The following is a 15,828-nucleotide window of genomic DNA, read 5'->3' as shown; positions in this document are numbered from 1 at the left end:
AGTCTCTCACTTTGAGAAGCAGATAGACTGCAGCTCCTCAGGTCCACCAACAGATGGCAACACAGAGCCACCGGAGCGACACCAGTGTGCATGCAATTCTGTCCATTTGTCTTCCAGTGAGAAACAGGAAAGACCTTGGCACAGGTCTGGATTCAGGAGACTCTGGTGTCCTTCAGCCGATTGACTCTGGCTTGATGTAAAAGCAGAGTCAATTACCGGCGATGGATCGATCACAGCCGTGCATCATCCTGGGAGCCACTTTTCCTACGTGAACTGAATGTGAAACTCAAAGTGTTACTGCTCGCTCCATTCCTCTTTGACAGACGGACAAAGCAAAGCAAGGAGGAGCCGATTTGAGTCTCCGACGGGCAGAACCTGAGGTTGGAGGTCAATTTACTGCCAGATATTTGGCTTTGCTGAAACTCAGCAGGTATATTGTTCTGATGCATTTGTAAGTTCCTTGTGAGGGAAAGCTGGACCACTTCGGTGTGAAAATATGCTGAACGCGCAAGAGCTTCGTCTGGACTTCCCCACTCAGGTGGACAGTGTGAACACAGAATCATGAGCCAGTAGATCTGATTATTACATGGAAGCCGCAGCTTCTCCTTCCTTCACTACTCGATATTCCAGCCACCCCCCCCCTGCCTTGCCTGACGGACGGACGGACGGACGGGGGTTGCAGTGCAGCCGTCTCCATCTACCCACAGAAAAAGGAGATATTGACCTGGACATTCTCAATCCAGTTGAGACGGAGGATGCGCTGTGATTGGATATTGATTAGTAGGTGGTCAGCAGCGGCGATTGGGCTCTTGGTCAGCGGAGAGAAACTCACTACAAATGACCGGTCAGAAGAAACAACAAAATGTTGTCAGACATAAAAGTCAGTTCAGCTGGTGATGGAATTTGTATTGGATGAAACAGGGCGGGTGTGTCTGAAAGTGCAATGAACGCATTCGTCATCCCTCCGTCTCCTCAGGGAGTGACTGTTGGACATCCAGAGCGGAGCTGAGTCGCCTCCTCTGGGTCTTCCTTCGGGACGCTTTACTGTCGACAGGGGGGGTCTGAGGCAGCCAGGCCAGACCTGCACCCTTGCTGCCCCCGTCTGCGTTGCACCGGTTCCTCAGGCTGCGGCGTACTGAGCGCTGCCCTCTAGTGGGGACCGGTTTGAACACATCCTCAAAATTAAAGTCAGCCTGCCAGGGGGCGAGGTCCAAACCGACTGCTACCCCGTCTTCCCGGCTATCGGCGCCCGAGTGGACAGGTTCTTGTTGACTAGCTGCGTCCACCTCCTGCTCCTTCACCTCCTGCTCCTTCACCTCCTGCTCCTTCACCTCCTTTTCATGACCTGTGTGCAGGAGCTCTGCCTGAATCACCCGCTTCTGCCGGACAGAACTCCGTCTGCCCTTCTCAGCTTTTCTCCGTGCTGGCTCTGAAGGCAGCCCCACGGTGTTATTAGAGTCGGGCGGGGGCACATCCACACTGCTGGGACATTCTAATTTCCCATCAGACTCTGCGTGGGCGTTGGGTTTCGTGTCAGCGTCCCCTTGTTCAAGCAGAGTGTGAGACGGTGGGGCTTCCCTTGATGCTTCGAGGTTAGCAGTGTTGTGGTTCTCACGGTGCTCCTCCATCGTTCCTCCTGCCTGGTCCAGAGTGTCCTTACCGGGCAAGATCCCACCAGAGACCCGCATCTTCCTCTTTTTCTGTCCTCTGCTACCGGTCTGTGTCCGTGACCGTTTCCTGCTCTCGCCTGTGGTGCTTTCTTCACTGGAGTCCAATGAAGGTTGTTCAAAGATGTTTGTTGCCGTGTTAGTCGTCTCAGGGTTCAAGTTGATCGCACAATCGGAGGCTGACGGGAGACGCGAGGACAGAGATATTAATTTCTACTCACTACTGCTGTCGTCTAAGACTCCTAAAAATAACAAACAACTTAAAACTATAGGTGCAGGTAAAAAAAAATGTTTTACATCAGAGGAAAATAAATAAATCAGTAATTCAAACTATTTTCCACCCAAAATCGCAGCAATCAAATGCTTAAATTGTTGCGAGTGTGAGGAGCTAAAGGCTGCGCGTCTTACCGGTGCAGCTCGGAGACGGAGACGGAGACTGGTTGGTGGACAGACTCTCTGTGATGGTACTCAGGACGGGCTTCTTGGAGACATAGACCCGCGTGCTGTACAGGGACCGATCCACCTCCTTGTTCCATTGATGTTTGGCTGTTGATGCCATCTGGGAAAAGACAAATCTGCATAGTTAGATCCGTTTGGACAGTGAAGAGAAATCCGTCTCTGGCTCGTCAATATCCACTTCCTCTAAAATACAGCCATCATTTTCTGTTCAACCAATCAATACTCCACTGACTGTCGAATAGCCAATGACTTCTACGGGGGTCTATTGCTGCTCTTTATTGTCTTATCTGCATGAAAACAATAAATGTGTCCAGATAAACATTTATTATGAGTGTAGCCACGCCCTGAAACGTCTGAATTCTCTGTCACTGAACTGCATTCCAAAAATGTGTTTACACACATTAATCCTGGAAACTGTTGCACAGGATTTCCTTATTTAGTTAATATCACAGATGGACTCAGGTCAAAAGGACGAGAATGGATTTATGAACTGATTAATAATACGTCCTATAGCGTGTTGTTCTATAACTCTTGTTCTATAATATTTGTTAAACTCCAGGCAATTCAAAGTGCGACACAAAAGCATTTAAACATAATAAAAGAGCATGAAATGATTTAGTTATTAAAAAAAAATTATAAAAAGAAAATGAAAGGTAACAGAAATAGAAGGATAAAAGTTACTGTGCTGTGTCAGAACAGAGGGAATAATAAAAAACAAGGTGAACAGGAAGGCTGAGTTCTCTGGAACTCAGTTCCAGATAGGGGGCGCATGAACACTGAACTCTGCTTGACCATCTTACGTTTTGTCTGAGGACAGAAACAGACCCGACTAGAAAAGCACTAGACCTCCGCCGAGCAGCTCATTCCCCTCATCATTAGATTCACACAGTCCACATGGTGATCTGGATCATCATCAAAAGGTTCTAGATTGTTCTTGGTATCTTTCCACACCAACCATAAAAAGTAAAAGTGAATCAGAGTTGAAGTGTATTTTTAACTGACTTTGGGGTTTTCAATGTTTTCCTAACATCATTCTGGATCCGATCCAGATGAAATTCTGTGGTGAGATAGAGGCTCCCATCACATGACGAACCGAATTCCATAAACATCGGTCAATAATAATAATAATCAACTGAGATATTGAGGAACACATGTTGAAGCTCCATTGACTGCGATGTTACAGAAAATGTCAAACTGATCCAGAATCCAGGATCTGTTCTGGATCGTCACTAAAATGTTATCATCTGTTCCTGGTAACATTCCCAACATGTCCTGAAAATTTCATCAAGATCCGTCCAGGAGTTATCTGCCTCAGTGGAGGTAAAAATATACAGTACAAATACACAAATACACATTTGTGACTTGTTTTTGGGAAAGTCAAATCAAATCAGGCCTGAATCACAGTCAAAGATGGGAGGCTGGCACACATGGGATCCGTTAAGTGTGTGTGTCAAAAACTACAGTGCAGCAGTGGAAGTTCTCCTCTCTCACACACACACACACACATCTTGTGATTTCAACAGACTTCCCAACATTTATAATCCTTCACTGAGGAGGATAAATCTTGCTGATATATATATCTCTTTTCTGCAGCTCAGCCGAAGTAATGCGTATTCCGATTGTACGGCTATCGGCTCCATTACTGCCTCCGTGACAGAAATCTCTGCTGATCTCTCAGAGAAGTGTAAAGAGAAATCAAACCCTCAACCGACCCACCTTTATCTTGCTGGAGGCTGACTTGGCAGCGGAGCGAGTCGGCCTCTTAGCGGGTACGTTCTCCTCCGGCAACTGGGAGAACAGAGTTGGTGTGAGAACACAGTCTAAAGGCTGTCTAACATATACTTACACAAATACAGGGACTATCATGGGACACAATTACATTCAGACCCACTGGACTCTGGACATTAGACGGGAGCACGTTATGATCCCTAAATTATTACAGTAAAGAGGTGAACCGAGAGCAGACCTTTCTCTTTCGACTGCTGGAACGAGCCGGAGCCTCGGCGCTGGATCGAGTCTCTGGCCTTCGCTGTAACAGAAGAGAGGCAGACGTGTCAGGCGTACGAAAGGGAAACGCTTCAGTCCGGACATGCGTGGGGGACGATTCCCTCATGTTAATATGCTGAGTCACGGACAGATGACCCCATCCCAGACTTCCCTCACAGTGATTCCTAAAACAGTCCAGACAGAAAAACAGCAGGTAAATTCAGAAGCAGTTGGAGCCTGAAAGGCTCCAATCAGACGCAGCAAATAAATTCAGTTTAAATTGACAGCAGTGAGCTTGTTAGCACAGACGGCCGCTGAAAGGAGGAGCTGCACCCGCTGAAAGGAGGACCTACACCCGCTGAAAGGAGGAGCTGCACCCGCTGAAAGGAGGACCTGCACCTGCTGAAAGGAGGAGCTGCACCTACTGAAAGGAGGAGCTGCACCCGCTGAAAGGAGGAGCTGCACCTACTGAAAGGAGGAGCTGCACCTACTGAAAGGAGGACCTACACCCGCTGAAAGGAGGAGCTGCACCCGCTGAAAGGAGGACCTGCACCTACTGAAAGGAGGACCTGCACCCGCTGAAAGGAGGACCGGCACCTGCTGAACGCACCAACTCTTTGGTATATTATCTAATACCACTTTTTAAGCAGGATTCCTGAATAATTATTCTGATCATTCAGAAACGACTGCTCCAACATGGCAGCAGTCTCTGTCCTTCACATGGTTTGTGTTTCAGGAATTGTTCATTTTGTGCAATAGTTATCTGTTGGAGTCTTTCTAAAAGGGCTAAAGATGATTAAAAAAAGAAAAGAAAATGCAATTCCAAAGATAATCCATCAATGTCATGCAGGAGAAACTGCCCGTCTGGAGCAGCAGAACCGAACACGCTCCGATCACTACAGATCACTTAATGCTGCAAATCTACTCAGAGTAACCGAAATATGTCATGTTTCAATGGCAGAGGTTCTAAAGGAACCCTAAAACACTGTAGGTCACACTGAAACCTTTTCAACTACAGCTACTGCAATCCTCTGGTGGATCTCTTTGAATCGTTCTGGTTTAATCAGTTATTTAGACTCACTTTGGAGCCTCAGGACACGTCTTCGGGAGACATATTGTTAGTCTCCCGAAGACTGCAGCGAGGACTAGCTTTGCAGTGTGAGGTAAGTCCAAGACGCAAAAATCATTTGCATTCACAGCAAGAAATAAAAACCAGAGCTGGTAATGGCTGCAGACCTTCCTTCTTTGGGTTCTCGGTTGGACTTCAGGTTGCTTCTCCTCTGACGTGGATGTCGAGTTGGATTCCGTTTCAGATTCGCAGGAAGTAGTAAGGAATGCAGTTTGGTTCAGAACCGTCTGAGAATCGTTAGCTGCAAGTCAAAGTAGTGAGTACGTGATTAGCATTGGGACAGGAAACAGAGACAATGTCTCACAGCTGGATCCTACTGGGCTGCAAAAGGTTGGATTTCTTAAACTCACTCAGGATGAGGATTCTGGACGTTTCTTAATTTCCATTTATTATCGTAGCTTCAAATTTGACAGTGAAAAAACAGGAGCGCTAAAGACATGAAGCTAAATGACAAAGAAAGGATAAAACATGGACGTGTGACAGGAGTTCACCTGGAAGAACGAGAGAAAGAGACTCCTCGTGGAAGGCAGCATCTAAATTCAACGGCTGGAGGTCCAATGCGAGTTCTGGAAAAGCCACAAATGGACTGTATTCTACGGACGGCATATATTATCTGAATAAATAACCTATGGTAAAATAAACTTTGATAACCAACCTGTATCACAAGCAGAGTCAATCTCCTCCATGGAAGGGAAAGCAACCTGGGATCAGAAGATGGAGAGCAAGCAGCAGGTCAGAGTTTGCTTCTCGTCACAGTGAAAGCCTCAAGTCTAGTTCAGTCTTCCATGATGGTCTGAAGGAAGCAGCCGATCAGATCAGGTGGTGACAGTGACATGAACTCTTGCAGCAACGTATTTATTTTAAACTTCCTTAGTTGGGGAAACTGGAGACACTTCCAAGTTTGACCCCCCGACTGTTGTGTTGTTGATGAGGTGGGGCGAGCACGCCAGAACAGGGGTCCCCAAACTACGGCCCGCCTCCACATTTGGCCCCCTGAACAATACCAGAGACCAAAAAATATATAAAAGAACATTTTCTTATTTTCCTTTCCATACAACACGAGTAGCCGGTGGGGGACCAATAATGGTATTCGGTGCATTTAAGAGGGGTCACTAATTCGATCTTTTGTTTCCTAAAAATAATATTGATGGTGGAGAATATATTAATATTCTGAAGAAAAGCATCCTTCCTTCCGTTTGGGACCATTTTAATGATTATTTATTTTATTAATAGTGTTATTATTCATTTCCTGACTTTTTTTCTGTGAAGAAAGGGTTATTTGGTGGCTGTCTGGAAAACAATAAACGTTTAGGCCCCCCTGCCATCGTCACACTTTTCCTGTACAAACTGACCCCGGCCCTCCATCAGAGAAGGGAAAAGTTTGGGGTCCCCTGATCTAAAGGTAGCAGGTGTTTCAGAAATGAAAGGAAAGATGACCGAGAACCCTTTCCTGGTGTCATGAAGAGAACAGTTCTCCTTGAGACACTGAATGTGGTGGAACATGAACATAACATAAATGTAAGTCACTACATTTATGTGCTGCTCTACCTGGTAAATCAAGAAACAAATAAAAACAAATGGAACATGTATCGTCCCGTAGGAAACGTCGCTGTTATCGCAGGAACGTTTTTCTACCTTCCAGACACTCTCTTCGCCGTCTTCTCCCTCAGACTTTCTTCTTGTACTGTGAGGAATGCAAAGTGTCGGAGAAGCACCAAAATCAATGACGCTGGCGTCTGGATGAGATTCTGGTGATTGGGATTCCCCCTCCTGCGGGTTCTTGAGCACTGAACGGAGCGCTAAGCTCCCACCGGGCGTGGCTGCTCGGGCAGGCGTGGCCCCCTTCTTCAATGGTGTGCTCGGGGGCAAGGTCTTATCGAAGAACTCAGGAGAGAGAGAACATCCAAAGCGCACTCTCTTTGTCATGTTTTTAACTGTGGACTCAGCGATGGAATCAACGTCTTCTGAAAGTACAATAAAACAGAACAAGCATCGTGTCAGAAAGGCGGGAAAACGTCAACCATACGGTCGCGTCTCCATCACTGCTGATTGGAGCTCGAGCCACAGAATGCGTGTGATCAATGCAGAGGCTTAACCTGGGAACAAAACAGTCAGAAACCTAATCAGCAGAACGCATGAAACTCTCTTACATGTTATTTTCCTTAATATATAGCATTAAAGAGAAAGAAAGTTTCTGAGACTATGATTCAGTATTTCATTATTATTTGGTTACTATTTTGGTATCTTTAATTTTAGCGGATCTGCAAGTTCAATCAACATAGATGAAAGTTTCCTCATACCGGTACATTTCATTCTAATTAAAATTTATAATAGTATATGAAAAGATAATTAACCTAGTAATAAATAATCAAATAAAACCAGATCTGTCATGTCTGTTTTCGTATTGGGAGGACCGAATTTGCTCCTCAGTGGGACGAGTGCTGATCTTAACCCCCCCATTGCCCCCGTCGACAGACGTCAAGTAGGTTTTCCATGGGCGCATCGGACGGAGGTCGGACTTCTACAGTACCGTAATGACGAGCTCTCCCCCGTAGGTGGCAGCAGCACTGCTCATCGATGAGCGATCGGTGTTATTATACAAAAGTACGACAGCCCCCCCCCCCCCAACCCTTTCCCTGCCACGGACCAGTTTCATGCCGGGAAAGTTTTCTGCAGGCCGGGGTAATTAAATTAAAAAAGAGAAACATAAATGTAACTACTAAACCGTATATTATGCAGTTGTAATAACTACGATTATTACACCTATATCTACACCATAAATGTACATTTTCTGAAGTTGTACTCTCAGTAATTGCTCCCGTCCTTATTTATTTTTTGGAGTAACGTATCACTTGACCAAGAAGATCCACAAGTGAATGTGACGTCGGAGAAAATCCGGTCGTTTTTTTCAAAATAAAATACCTGTCAAACTCTTATAATCAATACGACAGAAATTATATAAATAGTTTATTCGTTTGGTGCTATTGTTTATGCTGGAAAACGGCTGGCGGCGGCGGCTCTCTGGTGATGGTTACTCTACTTATCGATATAAACACGTGATTTATTTCATGCCTTATTCTCCAACACAGAAAACTGGACTGACATTAGTTAATATTCATATTCTCACTGAGAACGTTGACATTCTCCGCGTCTGCTCTCCAGACACGGAGAAGCTTCAAGCAACAGGTTAAAGCAAAAACAAAAGGCTCCTGCGTGGCCACAGAGAGCTCTGCGTGGCTACCTGCGGGGTCCTCCTCCAGCGGAGACGCGACATGGTGCGTGTCGAGGGAAGACTCGGGCCTGAATGCTGCAGCAGCTGCAGGATCATCAGCCTTCATCCGTTTGCTGGTGCGTTGGATATCAAACACACCGTCCTGTGAACCCAGAATAATGCACAGCTCAAATACTGGAGTTGAAGGGACTCAGCAGAACAGAGTGAGTGTTCCAGCGGTTTACTGGAGCGTCATCTCAAAACCCATTGATTATCATCCGACAACAGATTTAAACGCTGGTTTTCACGGTGGCCAGCCGATACAGTGTTGAGATGACAGACCTCTTCCCTGCACCATTCATTGTTAGCAATTAGCTCCTAATCTGAGGTCCAGAGGATGTTTTGGGTAAAAGATAAGAATAAGAACACATTCATAATTGTAAAAACGTCTGCAGACAGAGGCGTGGCTACATCTTGATGACTCGATGACACTAACTCTGCCTTTATTCAGAAGAAAACTGCACTGCCAGTGTCTCCCACAAGCCCAGATAAATGCAGAGGCCTGTGGCAGGAATGCATCCGGCGTAACACTTTGACAAAATTGAACATGCAGACAACCTTAAACTAGAAAAGCTGTTGGGATAAAGAACTGACCTCTGCATTTGAAGGAAAACAGGCTTGGAGCTGGAGGCCAGCCTGAAACGGTGCTGATACAAACGCAGCTTTGGCGTCTTCCACAGTCTCCCTGGATGGCAGTGGTTCTGGTGTCATGACCCGCTTCCCAGGCGCGTTGTCCTCCTGTGGCTACGATTACAGAACACGCATTGCATTCACTCTGTTGTACAACAGCAAAAGCATCGCCAGGGATACAGGAGACATTTATGGAACTGCTGTTTTTGTGCACAGAATGATTCTGAAGTCAAACAACTTGATGTCACACTTTCAGATACAAGTCAAATCTGAGTTTAGAAACCAAAAGATACATTAATTCAGCACACGAACCAAACGTGATGCGCTCAAGAGCATGCTTTTTTTCCTTTTTGGATAGTTGCAGTCAAAGTCCTGTGTAGCACCGAGACTTACCAACCAGAGATGAGTGTAAATAATCAGCGCAGGCAATGCAAGCAGCGTACAGAGAGGTAACAGCTTTGAGTTGAATTATTAAATGAGTACACGGAGCGGGTGTACCTCTTGTTCCTTCAAAGTGAACTGGAGGATCGGCGCACTGGTCTCTCTAATCTCCAACTGGCAGGCTTCTAGGGGGGCCAGGGGGCTCCTCTTGCTGGGTGTGGGTGCCGTCAGTGATGAGCAGTTCTCTTTCCCTCCATAATGGCTCTTCCTATCTAATACGTGGACAAAAACAAACGGGGCATTGCAATACGTCACATGATATTCAAATAAAGGCATAAAGGCTTTCAAAGGAAAGGAGATGAAGTCGAACTTCAGCCACAAGAAGCACAGAAACAATTTAATAAGTGGACCCAACTGTGCAGAAACCACCGCCGTGAGGTCAGAATAACGCTTATGCTGTGGAAATGCATGAATCCATTGCTCTTGAGCAGCGCCCCCCCCCCCCCCCCAGCAACCATAAAGAAATCCTACCGACACAGATCCTCCTTGAGAAATGGCACTATTAATCCTGTGGCAATGAGGCAGCCTCACCAGACAGATAATCTTTTGTCCTGATTCCTCCTCCGGTGTTGCTGTCCTGCAATGGCGTTGAATCACAGACCTCACGTTCTTCCCCATTCATCAAGTCCTGGAATGAGGCCATCTTTTCCCTCAGTGTGGAGGGGACCCGGGGTAGGAAGGCACTACCTCTGGCGAGCTGAGATTTGAGACGGCAGACACACACCTGCTCAGTCAAGCTGCTTGACAGGTCACAGACTAGTGAGATCACTGATGCGGTATTTCGGCGAGGCAGCATATTTGTCACGTCCTTTCTGTAATACGCTTTGGTGAACTGTCATTCATTCGCGCTTGAGAATATCCTGACATTATCATTCAAACAAGGGTAAAGCAGTACTTTCTGTCAAGCAAAATCTTCTCCTGCATCTAGAGTTCTCATATCCTACGTTTCCAACAATACTTAGAGAGAAATAATTCAAGGTAACGCGTTTCAGTTGGTCGCCTGTCGATTTCAAGGAGTCTAGACTTCAATCTGTTCCTTCTGTGAGCATTTCAGAAAGATTTAAATCGGCTTTACCGGATATTCAACAATGAACACAAAAACTTCTCTGATCCCATTCTACTTCAAACTAAATATTTTTGTACATCGTTATTTTGCCACGCACTGTGCATGAAAGTCTTTTGGTGCTGCCTCCTCTCTGTCAAGAATGCTGATGTTGATTTCCGTCTTACTGGCGTGAAGAAGCTAGTATATGTATATATACTGTGTATATATATATATATATATATATATATATATACCTGCTGTTTGCTTGTTTTGAGCAGTCAATATATTTGGGACATCCTGTGTAGTCTTTTGAATTACAGAAACAACAAAGAAGGGTGGGCTAGCTTGAAAGCAATACAAATGTTTTTCACTGATGATCTAAATACTCAGTTATTATATTCAGGGGTAGAACAAACAAACAAAAAAAACCTCCCGGAAATGTTCTCGGGGTAAGAAACATGAAAGGGGGGAATAGAGGTATTGTAATTTCAAAGTACTTATACTCCATCATGCTTCCAGTCCACTACATCTCCTAGACTTATTACGTTGCTACATTTATCTGAGAGCGTTATTTTTCAGAACTAAATGTATATACAGTAATACCTCGACACACGAGCGTGTTCCAGGACACGATCGTGATTCGAGTTACGCACTCAGTCCAGGAACGAATTCGACTTGTACGTCAAGGTATTACTGTATTTGTTTGTATATTATCCTTGTATTAAAACATTCTAAACTGATGAATTATTTTCTGTTTATCGTGTTAACACTATATTCTATGGTTTCATGAACCCACCAGTGTCTTCAGGATGAAACCATTAACAGGATACTCTTCCCACAGCCAGAATTATCGTAAAGTACAGTAAATTAGATCATTTAATAACTACTGACATTGTTATATATATTTTTTGCGCGACATGATCTAGCCCAATTATACTGTATATCTAAAAACAAATGTGAGCAGCCACATACAATAGCTATAACACCGCATATTCATGTTTATTTAACTGTTGTATCCGTCAGATAAAAACAATGCCTCACATTCCATTACTACCTTACAAGGCTCCAAGGCTTCTAAACTGTGTATGAAGCAGCTCACCTCTGGCGTTTCTAAGGTTGGTGGGGTCTTCATCCTCTCTTGCGCCATGAACCGGATGAGGGAATTTGTCTCCGGGGAGCCTCGGACACCAATGGTGGACCTCCGTCTAGCTTTCAATTGCGCTAAACGAGTCTTATCTAGAAGAAGAAGAGTATATTCTTTCAACAACGCGTGACTGCATGGTGACTGCAGGAAAATACCAAATTATGCTCGGTTTAACATTTTCACATTTATTAAAAATTTTTTTTTTTCCAGATCAATATAAAGTAAAAACTTCTGTCTATGGAAGGCGGTGTCATTGCAACATAAAACAAAGGACAAGTCCTCTCACCTTTGGGGTTTGACGCTGGTGCTGGGATGAAACTCCGGACGGAGATTCCAAACTGACAAGGAGTGAGTTCAGTGAAATTCAATGGGGCCGAGGTGTGATGCAATACAGGAGGAACAGCCTCTTGCAAGGAGGATGGCATTTTCTCCCACTGATCTTCCAAGGTGCCAGCATCACTGCTCTCCATCTGCACAGAACATGCCAATGGGGCTTCTAGCTTGACAGCAATTGGAACCATAGCATGGCAGCAGTCCTGCATAAAAGTGACGTGTAGTCACTGGTTTATAAAAACTCAACGTTTGTTAGCCATGACATTAATCAACAGAACGAATTCAACATCTCATATGATCAAAGCTTTATAATTAAGTCCACGACGCTGCAAAGAGTACATTTTCCAGTGACGTTAACATAGTCAGCCAACCCAGGAACACAGTGAAACAAGTTAGCAAGTTTGGTTAGCGTTAACTCCGGACGTCTTCTCTTGCATGTCTCATAATGAAAGTGTTTGTAATTTAACGTTAATTCTGTGGCGACAGTAAAGCCAAGACGACTGTCAAGAAATGTCACGACATTATAGTCGGAAAGTTATGCTAACCCTTGTTTGCCACAAGCTTATCACTAGATACGTTAACGTTAGCACACATCCAGCTACATGCTATCTGGAAAATAATCGAGTAACGTGAGGACACGTACCTCATAAATGTATGAAACACGCTTCTGTGCTGTTAGAATTCCATATACAAAAATCGCGTACACTACTGTATCACAATAAAATATAAATTATATTTCAATATATATCCATGTAAAACTCGAAAAAGAGGAGCAACACGGCGGATTCAAAATTCGCTCCTCTCCAGACCCAGCTGCCACCCATGGATCCCTCCGCAAGAGTCCGTAAAGCTCACGAACAAAATTCAGCAATAAAATTATTAAAAAAAGACAGTGCGTTATATATTCAAGCTTAAAAAAAATAAAAAGCTAAAAAAATACCAGAAATAACTAAGCATCACGATTCACACGGAGGTACTAACTTCCGTATCTTCTATGCGCTTGAAAGAGACCGGAACTTATTTAATATGAATTGACCAATAGAAGATGAGAATCTTCTTCTTCGTCCTTTTGGTTTTCAGCTGGTTAACCTTTGCGAAGGAGCATTACCGCCTCCTACTGATCCGGGGTGTGGATCAGGCGCCTTTCCTCAACTCCCTTACCAGACTGTATTTTTTACGGCCATAATTTTCGTTTATCTATTTTAGTTTTTTCCTTATGCATATTTACGTATTTATAGTTATTTGATTGATGGACAACTGGTCTATTCGCTCTGAACGGTGTTTCTGCTCAGGCTCACGTTTAAAAAGAGTTGCTTTTTTTCTGGGCAAACTTTAAGCATACAGTTCTTGATGAAATCCCCATCTGTACATGGCCGGGCTGATTTAGCGATCTCTTCTGCCAAAATAAAACTGGCCTTGACAACAGCCTGGCTTTGTGATTTGGCTTTTTTGAACAGCGACTGTAGAGATTTGAGGCCTTGTTTTAATTCCTCAACCTTCTGTAGCCTTTGTTCCGTGTCCATATTCTTGTTTTTGTCCGCGTGTTTCGTTTCATAATGTCGTCTCAAATTATACTCTCTCAGTACCTAGATGGTCTGCCTGATGCTCAAAATTAGAGTTGGCAGTTCTCTCACTGGAGAATAGCGTGACTTTGCATTGGTTGGTTGGCCGGTTTTATTTATTTGTACAGGTTATAGCAAGATGCTAATTTCCACCGGCAGTCCCTGGGCAGGTTGGTGCCACATTTATTCCTTTTAACACACAGCAGCGATGTGGGTTCGGGGGGAACCAACGGGGAATAATCAGTGTGTCATTCACATCCTTTTATTTCATTTTTTAATTGTCTCCAGTGAGCCAAGCCCCAAATATAACTCAGATACCCACCAATATAAAGCAAAAATTAAATGGACAAATTGTCATATATTAATAATGTAACCAGCCATCGGTTGTACTATTGCACCCTTTTCACAGTGCTCTGCAACCGGCTTCTGAAAACCTCTTCAGACTTTTCCAGTTGCAAACACACACCCAGAGTTTCTCCTTTGTCAGGTTTAGAGAGTGTGGTGTGGCTGCAGTCCACTGACATCAGATGCAACTTCAGGCCTCTTTATGCAGCTGGAACTGTCAGCCACATGAAGTAATGTGGCTTCTGCCGTTGACGGCATGCAGGCAATGCTGTGCAAGTTGATGAATGCTTGACTATTGTTGTTGTGCTGCACAGGCCGAGGAGAATAAAAAAAAAAACTCTGGATATTCATAGGTGAAATAAAACTGCATGAGCTTGACTTGTCCAAAACAAGATGTTTTCCATTTTTAAGAAACTGAGACACACAGCTCTCTACCAGCCTGAATCATAAGCATCTGCATGCGTTAAAGAAGCATTCCTGTGAAGACAGAGGCTCACAGATCCTGATTTTTAGGTCCTACATGAGTGAAGTGGTAGAAAAAACTGGATCCTACACTTTCTGTAATGAGCCTCCATCTCAACAAACAGGTTGGTGTTCTAAATCTAGACTGGTAAATTAACTACCGGTAATGACATCACTTTGAGATCATTACGTTTATTATTATATAAATGTTTTAAACAGACTGTTAAATTGCATGTGAAATCTGTGGACTCCTTTATTAAGAAACAAAGTCACACATCTCAACTATATCTCTATTTTTATTTGTGTATATATACACATATAAAAAATAAGGACATATGTACAATGATAATAAATATCAACATGTTTTTACAAGTGAAATAAGTTACTTAAAAAAAAATACAATAAAGCAAATGTGGGGCAAAATCCAATTGGAGTGATGGAATAGTTCAAATAATGCAAATAAACAGCAAACATAAAGCCGTGTGCGAGGGAAAAGTTCATGAGCAAAAACCTTTTTTGAGAGAACAAAGAACTGAAGAAAAATGCACAAAGTACATCATACATGCATTTTTAAAAAACTTGAGACCTGTAATCTTTTATCTTTTCTGTTTCTGCGGTGTTACATCAAAAGAAAATCCCGAAGGTAGAAGGGAAATATACTAAGACTTAACCAAGTACCAGTGTAAAGCGCTAATGTCTTAGCTTTTTGCTTCAGGGACTTTCATTTTGCAAAGGGGACACATTCCATCGACTGTTCTGCTCTGCATCAACAGACACATTTGATTTTTAAGGGGCTGAAAGAAAGATCTGATCTGCGCAGCAGCCAATTTACACTCACTGTGGGGATCACAAATGCCAGACTGCGAAGTGTAAATCTGCTAAATGCAGGAAACCTGACATTCATTCTCATTTCCCTGATCACTCTTGATCACTGGATAATATTAGCCTTCAACCGCTTCACAGACCTCCAAATAATTTATGGTTTTCTTCATGTATTTTAACAAAATAAAATAAGAAATTAATTAATTATGAAATATCACATCAGGACAAAACGGAAACAAACATTCTGGATGCAGAAATGGGGAGATGATGTTCTAATTAATGGAATAGGAAACACGTTGAATTTGGATCAACGATCAGTTTTCCTTACAGATTTTCAGTGTGTTTCAGTTCAATCAAAAAGAGGTGAAATGTGAATGATTTGTCAGATTCCCAGTCATTATTCCTGCATTGGAGTTTCCCTATCTTGAAAATAATTCAGAGGAAACTGTATGCCATGTGAGTTTAATATAAGATGAGTTTTAAATTTTTGGTATATTATTCAGCCTTTCATGAAGAGAAGGGGTAAAGAACT

General features: G+C 43.6%; 1 protein-coding gene across 1 annotated transcript; it reads right to left on the bottom strand.

Annotated features, from left to right (window-relative positions):
- Positions 1-956: 956 nt before the first annotated feature.
- Positions 957-12,293, bottom strand: cdca2 (cell division cycle associated 2). Its single transcript, XM_068759263.1, has 11 exons — positions 12,059-12,293; positions 11,728-11,864; positions 10,115-10,280; positions 9,641-9,795; positions 9,107-9,256; positions 8,483-8,615; positions 6,877-7,205; positions 4,093-4,155; positions 3,843-3,914; positions 2,076-2,226; positions 957-1,846 (listed from the first exon to the last, which is right to left on the bottom strand). The coding sequence occupies exons 1-11, from the start codon at positions 12,291-12,293 to the stop codon at positions 957-959; spliced, it is 2,481 nt and encodes an 826-aa protein (XP_068615364.1).
- Positions 12,294-15,828: the final 3,535 nt, after the last annotated feature.

Source organism: Brachionichthys hirsutus, unplaced genomic scaffold (genome assembly GCF_040956055.1).
Source record: "Brachionichthys hirsutus isolate HB-005 unplaced genomic scaffold, CSIRO-AGI_Bhir_v1 contig_721, whole genome shotgun sequence".
NCBI classification, from domain to species: Eukaryota; Metazoa; Chordata; class Actinopteri; order Lophiiformes; family Brachionichthyidae; genus Brachionichthys; species Brachionichthys hirsutus.
The sequence above is the reverse complement of the archived record's forward strand: the minus strand, read 5'-3'. Positions and strand labels throughout refer to the sequence as shown.

What these genes read in the sequence shown, in the direction of transcription:
- cdca2 (XM_068759263.1), bottom strand. Translation starts at nt 12,293, where the DNA reads ATGGTTCCAATTGCTGTCAAGCTAGAAGCCCCATTGGCATGTTCTGTG. An exon ending in GTTTTCCTTCAAATGCAGAG is followed by an intron (nt 8,616 to 9,106) that starts GTCAGTTCTTTA and finishes CTGGGTTCACAG; the next exon opens with GACGGTGTGTTTGATATCCA. An exon ending in GCTGGAGGAGGACCCCGCAG is followed by an intron (nt 7,206 to 8,482) that starts GTAGCCACGCAG and finishes TTGTACTTTCAG; the next exon opens with AAGACGTTGATTCCATCGCT.